Source organism: Xiphophorus couchianus, chromosome 23 (genome assembly GCF_001444195.1).
Source record: "Xiphophorus couchianus chromosome 23, X_couchianus-1.0, whole genome shotgun sequence".
Lineage (NCBI taxonomy): Eukaryota > Metazoa > Chordata > Actinopteri > Cyprinodontiformes > Poeciliidae > Xiphophorus > Xiphophorus couchianus.
In genome coordinates, this window is record NC_040250.1 from 21075830 (window position 1) to 21093991 (window position 18162).

At 38.7% G+C, this 18162-nt stretch overlaps 1 protein-coding gene across 5 annotated transcripts; it reads left to right on the forward strand.

Moving 5' to 3' along the window:
- The first annotated feature begins 56 nt into the window (after positions 1-56).
- On the forward strand, positions 57-18127 carry anxa6 (annexin A6). Of its 5 annotated transcripts, none has more exons than XM_028009250.1 (25): positions 61-188; positions 1115-1155; positions 4238-4322; positions 4429-4523; positions 4606-4719; positions 4796-4886; positions 4996-5075; positions 5172-5228; positions 6010-6103; positions 7479-7574; positions 7664-7722; positions 7876-7998; positions 8094-8152; positions 8455-8533; positions 9159-9240; positions 9618-9712; positions 9890-10003; positions 12293-12383; positions 12449-12528; positions 12795-12848; positions 12951-13044; positions 13153-13248; positions 13365-13423; positions 14144-14281; positions 16648-18127. In XM_028009250.1, exons 2-25 carry the CDS (start codon positions 1153-1155, stop codon positions 16705-16707), a joined length of 1998 nt encoding a protein of 665 aa, XP_027865051.1. In that variant the 5' UTR covers positions 61-188; positions 1115-1152; the 3' UTR covers positions 16708-18127. The 5 variants fall into 5 exon arrangements, 4 of the variants coding, with proteins under 4 accessions (XP_027865055.1, XP_027865051.1, XP_027865052.1 ...); XM_028009251.1 differs by having other exon boundaries at positions 14144-14266; XM_028009253.1 differs by lacking the exons at positions 61-188; positions 1115-1155; positions 4238-4322; positions 4429-4523; positions 4606-4719 and adding an exon at positions 4423-4428 and having other exon boundaries at positions 4863-4886.
- Positions 18128-18162: the final 35 nt, after the last annotated feature.

Consider the following 18162-nt stretch of genomic DNA (forward strand, 5'->3'; position numbering starts at 1 on the left):
GCACAACTCCACAGTTTACTTGCAGCGCCAGAGTGCGCCGCAGTCGCTGCGTCAGAGGACACGTAACGGGACATGCCTGAATCTGACAGGCCTGAGCGCAGAGGAGGGGCGGGAGACACAGCGGCTTTTTGCTATAGGAGGCAGCAGGACCACCGTAACCCAGCACCGATTACTCCTGCACAGCCAAGGTAAGCCCCTGTGTCCTACTTGGAGCCTTTATATTGTATTATAGTGTCAGATCTCTGCCAGCTTGGTTCAACGCGAGGTTTGCTGCTGCAGTATTCACAGGAGAAGTTTGCTGATGCTTAATTTGTGCATATATGCGTGCGTGTGTACGTGAGAGAGAGAGTGAGAGTGAAACAGAGAGAGACTTGCTGCAAAGATGAAGGCACTTCTAGAGAATCAGATATAAAAAAAAAAATTAAATAAGTGAAATGGAAAAGTTGAAATTATTTCACCAAACCAGACGGCTGATTTTTGTTTCTGCTGTGTGAGGTACAGAGAAGGGTGTGGCCCTTTATTTATAGAACCCCAAACCCCCTTCAGACACTGATTGTGATATTAAGTTAAACGCCTCCTGCTATTTTTGGGAAAACGTCACAGCTGTCCTGCTCAAATACTGAGCATTTAAAATCCGGAGAGTGTGTTTCATTCCTTTTATTTACAAACAATTTTAGTTCATGTCAGGCATACTCTTTGTATTGTATTTTGGTTACATACAAATTCATTAGTTTCTGTCATTTGCATTAAGAACATTGAAACTTAGTCTCCATGACATATTCGAACGGATCCTTTAGAGGTTGATACATGGCAGAGTGCAGAGTGTGACAAGTCATTTTCCCTGGAGGTTTATTTCATGTAGCTCCCATGCAGTGAATCAGTTCAGCTGCAGACACTTCTTTACCTGTTAATCTTTTGATCCTGGACTGTTCTGGAAAATTACAGGAGGTGCAAAACAGGCCTGACATTAAAAGGGGACGTTATGATATGTCTTTGCATCATAATGACTTGCACATTCCAGGGCTACTGTCCAGTTCAAAATGACACTGATGGTGTGTATTGCTGCTTTTAATTCAGCATCTCCTTTTCTCTCTCTCTCTTCCTCTCTCTCCAGAAACAGATTTTTGAGCAGCAGTGACACCGGAGACAGACATGGTGAGTAGACAAAACTGTTCTCATCACACCTTGTACGGCTGAAGGAAAGGAATTTATGTGGCGTTCAATGACAATTGTGACGTGCATTTGCCCAGATTTGCACATCGAGACACTGATTTTTGTAAAGGGCAAAATCACTACAACTTAGTTGCACTGGATTGAGGGAGTCTGTGAACAACAATTTCAAAAATTACTTCAATTGGCTTTAAGTGTTGACGTTGACTGGGCCATTTTAATAGTTGGACATACATTGATTTAATTGTTCAATTGCTGCTTTCGGTTGTATCTTCAGAGTTGTTTGGAATCTCTGCAACAGTGTCAAGTCATTTGCTGCCTTTGACAGACTTTCCTCTAGTAGTATAGTCCTCTAGTAATTTTCTCCTTAGCTCTGACCTGCTTTGCTGCTCCAGTGATGAAACTCGTCCCAACAGCATGACTACAATATTTCACTACGAGGATGATGTGTTCAGGGTGATGTTGAGTGCTAGTTTTCCCCTTACATACAATGTCTGTCAAGTAAGCCAGGAAGTTTTGGTCGAGTCGGGAGTGAGAATGTGTTGGACTGGAGCATTGTTTTATCCTTCTTGCAAACGTCAAACAGGACATTTCATTGTCATTAGGGCCGAATAGGAGTGCATGATTAAAAGCTCTACTGTCGACAGATTCTATCACCGCATCTGTGGATCTCTGCAACTCCTTCAGAGTTGGCTGCTTCTATCCAAGTAAAGGAGGCTGGATACAAATGTTACAAGTTTTTTATTTGAGAATATTTTTTAAAACAATGGATAATTTTCTTTTCGGATCACAACTGTGTCCTGATCTATCTCATAAAAATACCAATGAAACATTTCAAGTTTTGTGACTGATATTATCGTTATCAATTCCACATGAAACTGTGGAGGAGATCTGGTGTCTATTTGACATGCTCGGTTTTTGTGTGCCACTGAATGAAGCGAGGACGGCCGCTGTCACCTGGCACCATGTGATCCCTACACATCATAAAGCCAGCAGTGTAGGGTGTCACAGCTACCTGTCCCGTATCTCAGAGACAGCAGACGAGACGATTCCAGAGTTGGTCCTCTGACTTTCCTGATGACGCGTAAACTTTCAAAATCTGCAGAATTTTGGTCATTTCAGAAAAAAGCAAAACAAAAACAAAACAAGATGCATCTTGCAAGAAAGGAGTGAGAAGACAACAATCAATCCACATTCGCTCTCATTAATATAATTGTTTAGATAAAAGCTTGTTGCTAAGGCCAGATATTTGGGACCTTGTTGCTATGTGGTTGAAACTGTTCAGCTGTCGCGCAGAGTGATGGTCGCAGACGCAGAGCATTTGAGCATGTGCAGGCGGCAGAGGGGAGTACATTCTCGCTGCATGCCGTAATGCTGCAGTATTCTCCTCAACTGCAGCTGCAGTAAGAACTCAGAGTAAATCAACCTATTTTCTCACAGCCAGAGAGCTTGTTTGGTCACAGCCGTCTGTGGACAAAGTGAAGGGCTCAGGGTCAAGAGGGAACAGAGTTAGAAGTACAGTAGGTGTGTCTATTGCTGTATTGTATTTCAGAACCTTGTAAAGACAGGTGGTCTGTGGGCAACCCGACACCTGCCACATGTAGACACATACTTTAGCATCGCTCTGCACATGAGTGAGTGGCTCTGCCTAAACACAGAATTTATTTCTCCTCAAGCTGAGGTCTAAGTGGTTAAATGTTGTAGTTTTGTACTGGTGTCTAGTCACTCTGAGTTTATAATTCCAACTTAGATTCACACATGATATTTTTTGTGTTATTTAAGACTCTAAAAAATGTAAAGGGGCGTACTTTCTTGACATGACTGTATGTCTACAGAGCCTTGAAAAGTTTTCATTTTCCTTGACCTTTTCCATAGTTTGTGAAGTTTAACCACAACTTCAGTAAATTGAATTTGGGATTTTATGAGGTACACAAACAAGTCACAACTATCAACAAGTCCATCTGACTTCACAACTATCTGACTTAGTAGTTGTGAAGTCAGATGAAAAGGATTAAAGTTTTGACAATATTATTTAAAGTACATTTGTATCAGAAAATTGTGTTGTGCATTAATATAAAGACCTTTTTCTCAGAAGTGAGTTGACTTGTTTCTAATTTAATCTAAATGTAAATGCAGCTGATCTGTGAATGCTTCAGGGGTTTGTTAGATAGCAGTAGTAAACAAGCAGGAACACATCAGGCAGGTCAGAGACGGCTTAAAGCAAATTATCAAACAATATTTCATTTTGGGACCTAACAGAGCATTGCTCAGTTCGTCCGTGATTATACCAATTTAACCCTTACTGGGTTGTGGAGGGCTTCAGTATTTAATGGGAGAGAGATGGAGTATAAAAAACCAAGACCATCAAGGAGATCATGGTAACTCCTGAGAGGGTCCACAAATCCACAGCTCAGGTGGATGAATATGTCGGCATGACAACTATTTGCAATGCACTCCACAAATCTGGTCTCGATGGAAGCGTGGAAGAAGTCCCGTTTGCAGTTTGCTACAAGTCGTGTGGAAGATGTCGCAACCAGATGAGACCAACATTCAACTTTTTGGCCAACATCCAAAGTGCTACATGTGGTGTAAAAACTAGAAATATCCGCTACCCTGAACACACCGTCCCCAATAATAGAAATATTGGTACAAACATTTACCCTACATGATTTTCTTTTTTCACATTTTACAAGCACAATGTATTTTATTTTGGTTAAATAAAATAAAATACATTGGGCCACAGCATGGCCCACAGAGCCATGCTGTGGGAATGGCTCTTTTCAGTGGAAGAAGGAAGAAGAACCAATTCTCAATGGTGATGTTTGTCATACTTCTTGCAGCACTCACTGAGATTTAGCTCAGCTTCTGCCATAAGCTGCATTGATTTATATCAGCTATAAACTGTTCAACTCAAAAATAATTAAAAACTAACATAAAGTATACAGAAACAGGGCGATTACACAGTGACTGAGTCATAACATGATGCATCGGAGACGTTCAACATCCTTAATGTGACTCTTTTTCTCTTACTTCAATAAAAATATTTCAGCTTCGTTTTATTTTTCAGGTGTTCAGAGGTACAATATCTGATGCTCCGGACTTTGATCCCAGCATTGATGCTGAGATTCTGTACAATGCCATGAAAGGCATTGGTGAGTTCCTCATTCCTCTGTAACTCATGATCAGGAAGCTATATGTTATCTGTACTCTCTCCTAGCTCAGTGAGTAAATAAAAAAAAGCTGCTTTGTGCTCTTCAGGTAGTGACAAAGAAACAATCTTGGACCTGATCACCTCTCGGAGTAACGCACAGAGGCAAGAAGTCATCGCAGCGTACAAATGCAACTTTGGGCAGGTGCACAAAACATTCATACGGGACTTTTATGTTCCAGTCCCAAATGCTTTTCTCCACCTGCAACATCCTTTTATCTCCTCAGGATCTGATTGAAGATCTGAAATATGAGCTCACTGGAAAATTTGAGCGTCTCATCGTGAGTCTGATGAGAACCCCTCCGTACCATGATGCTAAAGAAATCCATGATGCAGTCAAAGTATGTCATTTACTCTCCTTCTGGTAATTATTTAAAGGAGCTCTTGCTCCACGTTCACCCTCGCGCTCTGCTTCAGGGAGCCGGAACAAACGAAAGATGCCTGATAGAAGTCCTGGCGTCCAGAAATAACAAACAGATACAAGATATGGTTGCGGCCTACAAGGATGGTAAGACGTGAAGGACATTCGGATTTTAAGAGATATTATTCTATTTTTTTCATTTGACGTTGCATGACGTTATCATGTTATCTCTGTGTTTCATTTTGTACGTCTCCAGCCTATGGCAGGGACATAGAGGAGGATGTTATTGCTGACACATCGGGTCATTTTAAGAAGATGCTGGTTGTTATGCTTCAGGTTTGTCGAGAGAAGAAACCGACGCAGACATTGCGTTAATGTCTTTACTGTTCAGATGATCAGCAGTGAGTTAATTGGATGGATGGATGTTTTCAGGGGACCAGAGATGAATCAAGAGTGGTGGATGCAGACCTGGTGCAGCAGGACGCACAAGTGAGAATAATTATGCAGACGATGCAGGTTTAGGTTATTCAGGCTTTCAGTTAATTCAAATGCGGTACTTTTAATTTAGCAAAAAGGAAACATTTGCGCAAAAATGCACGGCTACGTAAAGTATTGTTGAAGTAGTAGTTTTGGAAGTAGTAAATTACAACTTCTATATAAATACATATAGTTTGCTGGATGTAGTTTAGATTTTGTTGGAATCTCTTTTACAAACCAAGGTTGGATTCCAAAAAACTAACTTTTTGGATTCCTTGGGTTTTGGCTTCTTAAGTGTTTCATGTTGAGCACAGCATCGTCTTTCTCAAACATAAAGTGAATTTGAGTTCTGGAATCTGATCATGTTTGCATTAGTTTTAGATCTCAAGGGATGCTAGAGTAAATAATATACAGCTCAAGCTCAGGCTTTCTATTATTCTGATGCTAATTTATAAAAGTTTGAGGTTTTTTGGAGTCAATGCTATGAGGCTGTGTCTCTAATAGCAACCCCTGCCTTCCTAAAACAGTTTGTGGAGCACACCAGCTGAATTATGAGCAATACAAAGATACATTGTCAAAGAAATGTTTGTTTTTTTTTAAGTTTCAAGATGCTACACTATAGTATGCTATTCTGAAATATTGTAATAATTTCTTTATGGATCTCGGGGATAATGCCATACATCATCTATAGCTAAGATTCTTGTCGGATTCTGTTATCTATAATGGAATTTACTGTTCTTGTTTTTCGGGTCACTTCTTTCTGACGTTATCATGTTATCTCACCTCTGTGTAGGACCTGTACGCTGCTGGAGAGGAGAAGTGGGGGACAGACGAAGCAACATTCATCATGATCCTAGGAAACCGCAGTGTGACCCACCTTCGCATGGGTGAGTCCAGTTCATGTGAAGATTAGCATGGTGGTGAGACATCCAGTACATTCCCAGTGTGACCTCAGGTCTCTGTAGCAGTAAAAACCTCAGGTTATTTTTTCACAGGTCCTGCTGGATGTTTCTAAAAACTTGAACGAAGGCATGTATGGGACAGATGAGAGAGAAATATTTAACTTTTAAGAAAGCTGCATGTAAGCAGATAACTGCTAATTCTGCATTATTAGCAAGATCTCTGTAAATGAGTGGAAGTTCTGCTCGTATGCTAACGTCATATTCCTTTGTTTTATGGTCTGACGACACAAAGATTGAACTCTGTGGCCAAAGTGACAAAATTATTTAGATGAGTTGAAATGATTTTGCCAAGTGTCAGACAAGGTTGTGGTAGCATCATGCTGTGGGGAAATAATGTTTGTATTGGATTGAATATAAATCAAGGACTTCCTGCTTTTTAAAACTTCACTTAAACTCAACAGCTAGCTGGTTAAAAGTTTGACGTAGCTGAGTCAAACTTTTAATGAGATGAGAACCCCCCCGTACCATGATGCTAAAGAAATCCATGATGATGGTGGTCCAAACTTACATCAAAACTGGTTTTCTTTTTCTTAACATTACAGCTGGTCTCAACCCAAATGAAAAATGAAGGATCATGCTTAACATTTTGGTCCATACCAGTTTAACCAATTTATTTAAAATCATCCTATTCCAAAAAGGAAAGTCAGATGTCTGGCCAGAATCATGCTACTGGCTAATGGACATTGTTGTGGAAAAAAATTAATTGCCAAGCTCTGTCAGGCGAAATTACTCAATCAGGTTTATTCATATATTGTGCACAATACAAAGAGCTTGTAAGACAATCAATAATGATGCAGTTCTGAGTGAAAAGCTCTCCCAGGGAGAGACAACACATGAATTTTATACCAAGGACAAAGGATCCAAAATAAGGGGAGAGACAGTCTGGTTCTCATGCAGCTGTACGAAAACAACTCCTAACCTTGTACATGTAACCCAAATAGCTTCATTTGGTGAAAGTTCACAAGCGTTTAGAATAAAAATATAGCAATACAACCTGCAGGTATTACCTTATAATAATTTGTTAGATATCACAACATTTATTAGATTTTTACTGGATCATATATGTATATATTTGAGAAAATATGCACAGTTATAACCATAGAATGAGAGAAAATCCTGAGGAATTCAAACTGAAACTGTGTTGAATAGCATCATCATTCCTCAGAATGTTTCAAAGAAATCACTAAAATCCCATCAGAGGCAACCCTCCCACCCTCCCACCCCAAACAAACTCAATATTGAGTTTAAAGTGATCTATTACCTCACATTAAAATATGTTGTCTTGTTTTTCTTTGTTCAGTTTTTGATGAATATGAGAAGATTGCAGAGATGTCCATCGAGGATAGCATTAAGAACGAGCTGTCTGGAGACTTTGAAAGGCTCATGCTGGCTGTTGGTAAGAAACACACTTCAGAGTTACTTTAAAAAATGAAGCTACGGCGTTGTTTATATAACCCAGCCCCTGATTCTGGTGTTTTCTCACAGTCCAGTGCATAAGGAGCGTTCCCATGTTCTTTGCCAAACGTCTCTACAAATCAATGAAGGTATGAGCACATAGCCATTTTGTTTGCCTTTGCAGATATAGCTACAGGTTCTACAATTTTTTGAATTTAAACGAATTTAAATTCGAAAAATGTTTAAGATTTTATTTTAAACATGACCTTCTCCCACAAATATTTTATTTCTTCCTCTTTTAGGGCCTCGGCACAGCTGATAATACTCTCATCCGCATCATGATTTCTCGCTCTGAAATTGACATGCTGGACATCCGGGAGTGTTTCCGTCTCAGATACGAGAAGTCGCTTTATAACATGATAAAGGTCTGGAAATTACAAGAAGCGAAACATTTTAGATGCATTGTTGTAGAATGTAATTCATCTGAAATGTTAGTTTGTCTCTTATGCGTGTGAATCAGGACGATACGTCAGGCGATTACAAGAGGACTCTGCTTAACCTGTGTGGAGGGGATGATGAGTAAGTTTTGGCCTCGCTGCAGACAGCAGAAATAACCAGCAGAGGGTGCTAGAGTACAAACTCTCAGTCACTGATTTTTCTTTTTTCCAGAGTGCATAAAACTGAAGCAGCTATACAAAATGGGTGCAACATGTCCTCATATTAATGCTGCAGGCACAAGTAAAAATCCTGTTAGTGAAGATAATGCGTTCTGTGTAGGAGTGACTTTGTTTGACAACATCTGAATCTTCCAAAAAGTGCAGCGAAGCAGGAGGTTTTGACTTTGCTGAGTGTACAATGTTGTGTCAAACTAATTGTTACAGCTTAGCTGGAGAGTTCTTCCCCGAAGCTGCTCAGATAGCCTACAAGATGTGGGAATTAAGTGCCATGACCAAAGTGCAGGTTTGGATCCCATCTGCTCTTTAGATGTGTCGTTGCATGTTAACCTGGAATCTCAAATACCTGCTGGCTCCTCAATAATCTGCTTCTAGCTGAGCTCGTGCCGTAGCCATGTGAGCACAGGGATGGCTTTGTTTAACTTTGGATATGATGAGAATGCTGTTCCCACCCCCAAAAACTAGTTCTTGTTTGTAATCTGCTCTCCAGACCCTCCGTGTGCAGCTCAATGTAGCATAGAGGACGAACGTCAGAAAGCTCTCAGCATTGTTGTAAATAAAAGGCTATCTCACTAACGCTTTGTAACTCCCAGCTACTCCTCAAGCCCACCAACATTTTCATTGTTGGTGTTGCTGTGAATTTTGACTTCATAAGGTCACTTGCCCCCTCAAATGTCAGGGGTTGGTCATCATGTGGCCCAGACGTCACCACAATCAGTTAAATAATCTCACAGCAAACTATAATGTGAAAATTTCCCCTTTTGCATGTTCTGCTGACCTCTTTTTTTAAAATTTTGTTCTAAGCATGCAAATACCAATCACAACTATGCATCAGCAGCTGTCCTAGTTTGATTATCTTCTTCTCTCTATTGATTATCATTCTTCTAATTTTGTCATTTCCACTTGCTCAGCTGAGGCCCACAGTCCGCCCTGCGGATGATTTCGACCCTGCAGCCGATGCACAAGCTTTGAGGAAAGCTATGAAGGGTTTTGGTATGCACCTTTAATACACGTGCATTTCTGGTCCGAATCTTACGTACACTCACCAGTAGAGAAATGCCATATTGCTTTTAGGCCCACTTGAATCATTCTTTTCCAGAGCCAAATATCGATACAACAATACATTAGCATTTAAAAAATAAATAAATGGGAGCACAAGTTGGAATTAAAATTTTTCTATTTCACACAGGGTCAAAATTATAAACACACAGCAATAAGTTATATATGAAGTTTTTTTTGGGTTCAAAAGAATCTCCAAAGATGTCCTTAATGTGCTTAGGTAAATTTCCACATGCACAATAATGTGAGTTTTGAAGGTTTCTTTGTATTTTGTGTAAAGTAAATGTTTTTTTCCTCTTACCTAAAAACAGGAACAGATGAGGATGCGATCATTGACATCGTTGCACAAAGAAGCAACGTCCAGAGGCAGGAAATCAGACAGGCCTTCAAATCCCTACTGGGAAGGGTGAGAGAAACAAATGTTTAAAAAAATAAACCAAAAATAATAGGATTATAGAAAGGACACAGTAGATATATATTAAAGACATACAACCACTCTTGGGGTCTAAAGCTTATTAGTCATAAAATATTCCTTGTGGTGGGAATTGCTTGAGAGACCTCACTGTATTCGATCCTCTTCTAGGACTTGATGAAGGACCTGAAGTCTGAGCTGTCAAAGAACTTAGAGCGGCTGATTATTGGGCTCATGCTGACCCCAGCAGAGTTTGATGCCAAAATGATGAAAAAGGCAATGGAGGTACTGTATGAGTGGACCCAAAGCATTTAATAATCTCATATATTTGCATGTAGGACTTTGGGTGACCTCAGGTGAACTTAGCATATTTGTTAGAATCTCTTGTACAGACAAAATGCTCATGGATAAACTACATCTCTCCATAGATCCATTTATCCATTTATATATATATAAATGTTTTTTTTTAAATATGCTGGGCTGGATTGTGTGCAGTTAAAAGATAAATGTTGACACACAATTTGAATCAATTCATGGGAGACTCTCCTGCTGGCACTTGATTTTATCTATGCAGTTTTTTAATCACTTCAAATTAGCCTTAAAAGGGAAATTAAATGGCTTGTAAAAATATTTACACTGTCAGCCCTCCAGCAACTACTGCGGCTTCTTCCTATTTCTTACATTTCTGTAAGTCTTCTGCCATTGAATTCAAATGCCTCTGCAACTGTCTCTAAAAATATTCAGCGTATAGCATTTACACTGCATTTTCGCAGGAAATGGAATTTATTTTTTCTAATTCATGACTAAACTGGTGGTGCGTTCATTTCCTGGTGCTACAAGCAGCAGAGTAAATTCCTCCGTGGCTCTGAAACGATAAAAGAAAAGTGGAAAATACTGTTTGCCAACCAGGCATGGGCCAATAAAAGACTCTTAAAGCCTATCAACCTTGAGTGAAAACACCACAATGTCATTGTATTGTGGTATTTACACAAACATTTTAAACAAATAATTTGCTTTTATTTATAACAGAACGCAAAAATCATTGCAACTCCTGCACATAATTAGAATTTAAACAATGCTATCTTCACCATGTGTGTTTTTAATTAGGTATGCTTGCAGTCAGCTTGCAGCTTTCAACTGGTCCAACTACAGACAGATTTCTCTTTCTTGTGAGTGAGCAAGCAATATTGCAGTAAAATAATAATAATAAAAAATTTAAACTGCAGAAATACCATGATGGGTATTTTTTAAACCATACTGTTGAAAACATTGGTATACTCTGATACCGTTAAGCACACCATGCCTCCTGGCCTCTGTGTGTGACATTTTTAAAAGTGTTTATTGGGAGACGTACAGTCCATGTTTTACCAATCTTTGTCAACTAGCATTCAGGCAAATATTAGCTTGTATAGAAACATGTTAGAGATATTACTGCTGCTAGAAGCCTGTCAATTAATATCAACTTGAACAAGTAAACTTTGTTACATGGACCTTATTCCTGCCAAATATTTCAAATGCTGCTCCTAGCTAATTAGCTAAACCAAAAAAAACACAAGGTTTGTGCTACTTTTCTGTTATGTTTCGGTTTCAACAGTTCAATGGTTGTTTCCTCTTCTTCTTGATAATTTCTGAGATTCCACAGATGACTGGACAGCTGAAGTTGTGATTTTGTGGCATCTCAAAATTTTTTCCCATCATTCCCAGTCACATATGTATCACATATTCATAGTTTGTTTGACACCACCAGATATACAGTAGTTCTTTTTAGAAGAGCGTTTCTTGCTTTCGTCTTTATCATTTTGTAAAATATACCCTGCAAGGTTTACTTTTGAAAAGCTACACAGTCGCCATATCGGACATGTTGCATTGCAAGTGGCAAGAATTATGTGTTCTTTACAATCAATGTAGGAACACGACACAAACACTACAAGACTTATTGTTTTTTAAAGTCTAGGAAAACTAACTGGGGCTCAATCTGTGTGTCGTTTTGCATTTTAAAAAGCAATAAGCTCTCTGATTCATCAGCCTAAAAGCATGAAGTTGCTCTTTAGCACGGTGGTGTTGATTCCTTTCCTATATCTTTTGCGTTTTTGTAGTTTTGATCATTGCAAACTCAAAGGTTTTCTGGCACAAAATGTCAGGTATAACTGTTTGAGCACAAACAATTATAGCTGTGGAAAGCCGATAAGTATCACGTTCTACTAAAAGGTTTGTCAGCCAGAGTTTTTTAGGTTGTGACCATAATCTCTATATTTTCCATAATTTCCAAAAGGAGCATCAGGATCAATGGAAATATTCCATAATATAAGAACTTTGGAAAATAATAAACCCTTAAACTGAAAATGTACTACTACTAGGATAAATAAATATGTACACAATGAATAAATGCATAGCTATAAAATGATTTGTTTTCATGTATAATAATTAGGACAAACTATCTGTGATTGGCTACAAACAGGAGTATAACTTAGCTAAAAGATGAATGTCAGTGTCTAAGGACTAGATCCCATGTGCTTTCCTTCTTGATCCAAGATCTTAGTGACAATTTTGCTTTTTTGTGTGTAATTTTAACAGGGAGCTGGGACAGATGAGCATGCTCTGATTGAGATCCTAGTTACCAGAAAAAATGAGGAAATACAAGCCATGAATGCTGCCTACAGAGAAGGTGAGTCTGAAATTGAAATTAAGATCTAATATCACTTTCTGGATCTGAAAAACTGTACTTCACAGGCTACAAGAAGTCTTTGGAGGACGCCATTCATTCAGACACATCAGGCCACTTCTGTCGCATCCTTGTTTCTCTCGTGCAGGTAACCATCATCATCATCATGAGAACTCAGTCTGCATGTAATTTCCACGCCCACTCACTGGCTGAAAGTCTGGTTTGTCTTCTCAGCTCCGCCTGACTCTCACAGACACAAAGATCTACTTATTCACCTCATTTATTGCCTTCAGAATGTCGTGACATGCTTTTTTTTATACTGAAGATAACAACGTTTGTGGTTAACTGCTGACATTCAGTAGATCAAAGGTGGGCATATCAAAATTTACATCTGACCTTATTTGCTATGGTCAGGGTGCAAGAGAAGAAGGGCCTGCAGATGTGGAAAGAGCCTGTGCAGACGCTCAGGTCAAGCAGTTTATGACTTAATCTTATTTTGTTTTCTATCTAGAAAGCAGACAAATCGATTCAATGCCTTTTCTCTCCGGCTCTGTTTTTGCAACAAATCAGGAACTTGCAGATGCATGCAATGCAGAGTCTGATGAGATGGAGATGAAGTTCATGAGCATCCTGTGCACCAGGAGCTTCCCACACCTCCGGAGAGGTAAAGATCAAATCTGAATCAATAGCAATGGCCTAATTGCAAATCTAGGTCTAAGTCGGGCAGCTCTGTCCCAGCGCTCAGTGGTTTCACTCTTTGTCCTCATCACAGTGTTCCAGGAGTTTGTCAAATGCACCAACAAGGACATTGAGCAGATTATCAAGAAGGAAATGTCTGGCGATGTCAAAAACGCCTTTTATGCAATAGGTAACGGCTGCATTGATTCTTAAGTTTCATATTTTGCTTTTTAAAGTGGACTTTGCTGACATCATCTGTTCTGTGACTCCTCCCTAGACGTTCTTCATTCTCTGTTGTATGTTCAGTTCGCAGTGTGAAGAACCAGCCATCTTACTTTGCAGACCGCTTGTATGAAGCCATGAAGGTAGTGGTCACACATACAGAATCGCTAAGCTGTCAGTGTGTCACTGTTTTTTTCATTAAATTATATTTTTCAGCATGGGAAATAATTTGCAAATGGGCATGGTAGGATAGGTTATTGGAAACCCAACTGGACCATGCAACTCAGACTTAACGCAGTTCCAAAGATTTGGAACCACTTAGCTTTTGTCAGGAAAACTAAATATTGATTTTAGTTTTCCTAAAATCAATATTTTGGAAAACTAAAATCCAAAATATGTTGAACCTGTTCAACAAACTCAAATGAGTTTGAGTTTGAGTTTTACAAACTCAGACGTAACAACCTTGAGTTTGTAAATAATAATCCCTACATTGCTTAGATTTCTCATTCTTCACTTTCTGTAGTGATGACATAAATTTGACTTTTTTTTTTTTAACATTTTTGACAGGAAGTGCTTAATGTTCCTAACACATTTATGAACATGAACAAAAGCTGTTTTAAAAATTTTAAGTTTGACCCATTTTTTTTTACCCATTTCAAAGAAAACTATGCACAAAGTTTGTGCTTTTATTATTAATATGTAATAATCTATTGTGTTGTGTTGCATTGTGTTGGCACTGTAAAACAATAAACAAGGTGCTAAAGTCTGCAGTTTTTTCGGATTTTCCCAAATAATGTGTACTTAAATGTCCTGCAAATTAAAATAGGCAAAGTATGACTAATAAGCACGACCTTCTTCTTCAGGGACTTGGTACAGACGACAGAGCCCTGATCCGCATCATGGTGTCCCGTAGCGAGGTTGACCTTTTCAACATTCGCAAAGAGTTCAAAGAAACACACGACGTCTCCCTCCATGAATTCATCCAGGTAGAGACTATGATCGTAAGTCTAAGTCTTAGACACACTAACACGCTTGCCAAGTTAATTGTGTTCTCATCCTACTTGTGTGTCTGTCATGTTATTCTGCTGTTTGTTTTTTTTTCTTTGTTGCCTTTTTGTTGCTCTGTGTGAGCATGCATCTGCAGATCCTTCACAGCAGCAGCGTCCTTCAAACTGCTGCTGCTGTGGTGAGGTGGTGGGGTACGATAATCTATAGCTTCCTGCGGTGGACTGCAGGCATGTGGCTACCGCACAGCTGTTTAGGAATTTCCCTAACCCAACTTCCTCTTCGTATCTGCTGTGTGATTGGCTGGTGGCTGCAGAGATAGGAAGTTCCTTAAAGCCGTTCTATAATAACTTACAGATGAAATCACCCTGACACCGATAAAGACTAGCGAGCAGAATGCCCTGGATTTGCTTTGACAGAAATATTACCAAGCACTGCAACAGAAATATAAAATATGAGAGATCACTATAATTTTTATTTCAATTTCAGTTTTTATCTTGTTTCAAGAGTTGCTTGTACCCACGTTCATTGCTTTAGACATTTTGGGGCTTTTATTTGCAGAGGAAATGCCAATTTGCACACTTTGTCAAAAAGTGGTCATGGTTTAAATGGATGGAGAAATGACTTAAAGAAATAGCTTTGAGATATTTACACACTCCAAATAACCTTTGACTTTAAAAACTACACATTGATAAAAAGTTATTTATCAGTTATTTATCAATGGCTCTCCTTATTTATCAGGCTCTCTTCTGAGACCAGAAGAGAGCCTTCATCTCAAGTTGGTATAATGTAATGTGAAGTGGACACAACTGGAATTTATCCAGTAATCACATTAAATGACACAGGGATTTTAAACTGAGATGTCAGCAGGATTGCAAGTGCGTAGAGTTGCCAGACAAAACATAGCATATATACTGTATATGTTTTTTTTTTTTTCCCACATAGCAATATTAATATTCGTGTTTCTTTGGTGGTAGAAAAAGAAGGATTACTTGGAAGAAAGCCAATACAGATACAGGAATATTATTGAAAGGTAGAATGTAAATAGCAATTTATATTATGCACCATGAAGATGCATGTTTCATCTGTGTATATCTTTGTATTTTTTTACAGTTTTTATTTGTTTTGTTTTTTTGCTTGATTTGTGTTACTGGTTTTGACTCGATTATCAAAAAGTATTCAAGAATCAAGGCAACAAGACCATGTAGGAGGGAGAGTCAAGTGCTAACATTTGTCAACTCTTCTTTTTTTTTTAATTATGAGGTAAAAAAATGATTTCCTTTATTTTTCTGACACTTGTTAAAGGTTCCTATATTCAAAGGTGTTTCTTCAAGTTTTATTTTCGCTGTAGTTGCTATAAATACCCAGGTGACACTGTTGTGTGACTTCATTTCAGTGGTGTACAAAGAACTACAGCTCTTAGAAAATAGCAAAATAACAATCTACCCTCACCTTTCTGATCCTGCAGCACATGTAATTTGATATCTAGCTAAACTGTGCAGCCTCATCTTTTTTGAACATGTAAAAAAATCTCAATATATTGATCACTGAAGTCAAAAAGTGCTGTATAAATAGCACATGAGCACCACTTTTACTGATTTTACGCAGTCAGTAAAATCACTGATTCTACTGACATTTTGCAGCAATATCCCAACCAAAAGTTACTTAATTTCACTCCCCATGCTTTGCCGATGCTTTGTCTATGCTGATGAAGATTGTTATTACTCTTCTTGGCATGCTGAATGCTTCAAGCGGCTCTAATTGCATGCCAATCCAAACTGTGTTCTGTCTAATGCTGGTATTATAATTTGACCACTTGGGGCATTTAAAAGGGGGATTAAGACTTTCATCCTAATGGCCATGAAGTCACTGAAAATGTAAAAAAAAACACAAAAAAAAACATCCCACCTTAAATGAAGTCAGTAACAGCCCTTTATTGCAATACACATTTTGCACAAAATGAGAAAAATTCATGAGCCTGATTTCTTCACACATAAGAAACACATAAACCGTTTTTTTTTGTATATATGTCAAGGACAGAGCAAACTCCCTAAAAGAGGATCTGTACCAATAGAGAGGCCTAAACCTACACATTACACTATCAAAAGATAATAACTACAGTGAAGTTCCAAATTCATCATCTCAGAGTCAGCTGAATGGAAAGGGTAATTCCACATTTGACTCCTTTGTTTTATAATTACAACTATTTTAAAGTCTTTGTTTTGCAGTTCTGCTATTGAGTAAGTCCAAGGTAAACCCTTTTTTCTGTTCCAGCTCGATGATGGCCAAATGTCACCAGATATGCGGTGTAATTTCCTGTAAGTGAAACTCCTCCTGTGACTGTGTTTCCCATTCATTTCAGGGCGATACCTCGGGAGACTACCGTAAAACCCTGCTGATCCTCTGCGGAGGGGAAGATTAAACCCGTCATGCCTCTGCAGCTTTGTCTCACCGGCTCCAGTGGCCACAGGACAAGCGCGTTCACGCAGCCAAAACAAATGTTGTCAACGTCAGTCTCTGTTCCTAACTGCTGCCACACCTCAGCCAAACCAAGTGTCCTACTAAACGATGACCTTTCAGCGTTTCAAGCCAGTTTTATTTTACTTTCTATTTTTTTTTGTTTCATGCCTTAGTTACCCCACCTGGGAGGGTGATGTTTGTCTTTTTTACAGATGTAACATTAAGTTGTTTACATCGGTGCGGAAATAAGCTTCACATGAAGAACAAAGACTAGTATGTGCTAATGCTGTGCCTTTAGATTGTTGTCCGTCTAATTGGAGCTGTGATTTTAAATATACCCCAATAAAACAAGTTCCACTAAAAAAAAAAAAAGAAAAAAATGTGTTTTTGACTTTGTAATAACAAACCACCCTTATTTGTTGTTTGTATTTCACATTATGTGTAGTTTCTATTTTGGCAGGCCAATCCTGTGTTTAGAAATGTTCACATGGAAACATCAGAAAACACCCAGTCTAATTCAAGGCCTTTCTGCCAAAAATACCAGTATGTCTTAGCATCTGTTAGCACAAGTAAAAACAATATAACTAAATACCAAGGTATGCATGCTCAAAAGTACAAATTAACAACACAAGTTAAATGATATTTTCTGCATGGCCTTTAAAGCTAAGATAGTGTTTCCTTTGCACAGAGGTGACAGCCGTCTCTGCTTTTGTGTCTCAGTTGGTTGCGTATGTATGAGCGCAGCTGTTGTCAAGCCATTTTCAGTTAAAAGAGGAAAGCAGAAAAAAAAGATGTATGTGGCGAGGAAATCCCCTGCAGTACGCCAAAATCCAAGGCAACAAATAAAGAGCAAGTCAGACACTTTGGTTTTAATGGCACACCCAAAATAAAATTGTTCCATTTGATGATAATTACAAGAGATTATAAGATAACTTCAATAGCACTATCAATATATCAATATCTGCATTGTTGTTGAATTTCCCTTTTGATTGAAGGGGAAGTTTTTTGTTTTTTTTCCCTTTTGGCACTGCATGTGTTGCATGAATTAGACAGATTGTAGTTTAATATTATAAAAGCCCTTATGTCCTCAGGGAAAGCTATTGGTGGTGCATAGCTGTTTACTTTTTATCTGCAGCTTTGATAGCTGTGATGGCATCACGATACGATCACGCAAAAGGGGCCATACGCTTTACTGCATGCTTGCATGCCATATCGTGCACATAAACATTTATTACTGAAAAACGAACAGCTTAGATTGCCGAACGCTGTTTTCAGAAGAAAATGTGTCATACGTTCCAGGAGGTTCTGCATTTTTCAGGTTTCTCCACGGGCATCCAAGATAGCAGCGGCAATAAAGTTCCAATAAAAGGGATTTAAATGTTTATACTTGTTTGCTTGTGTGTTGCGTTACTCAGTC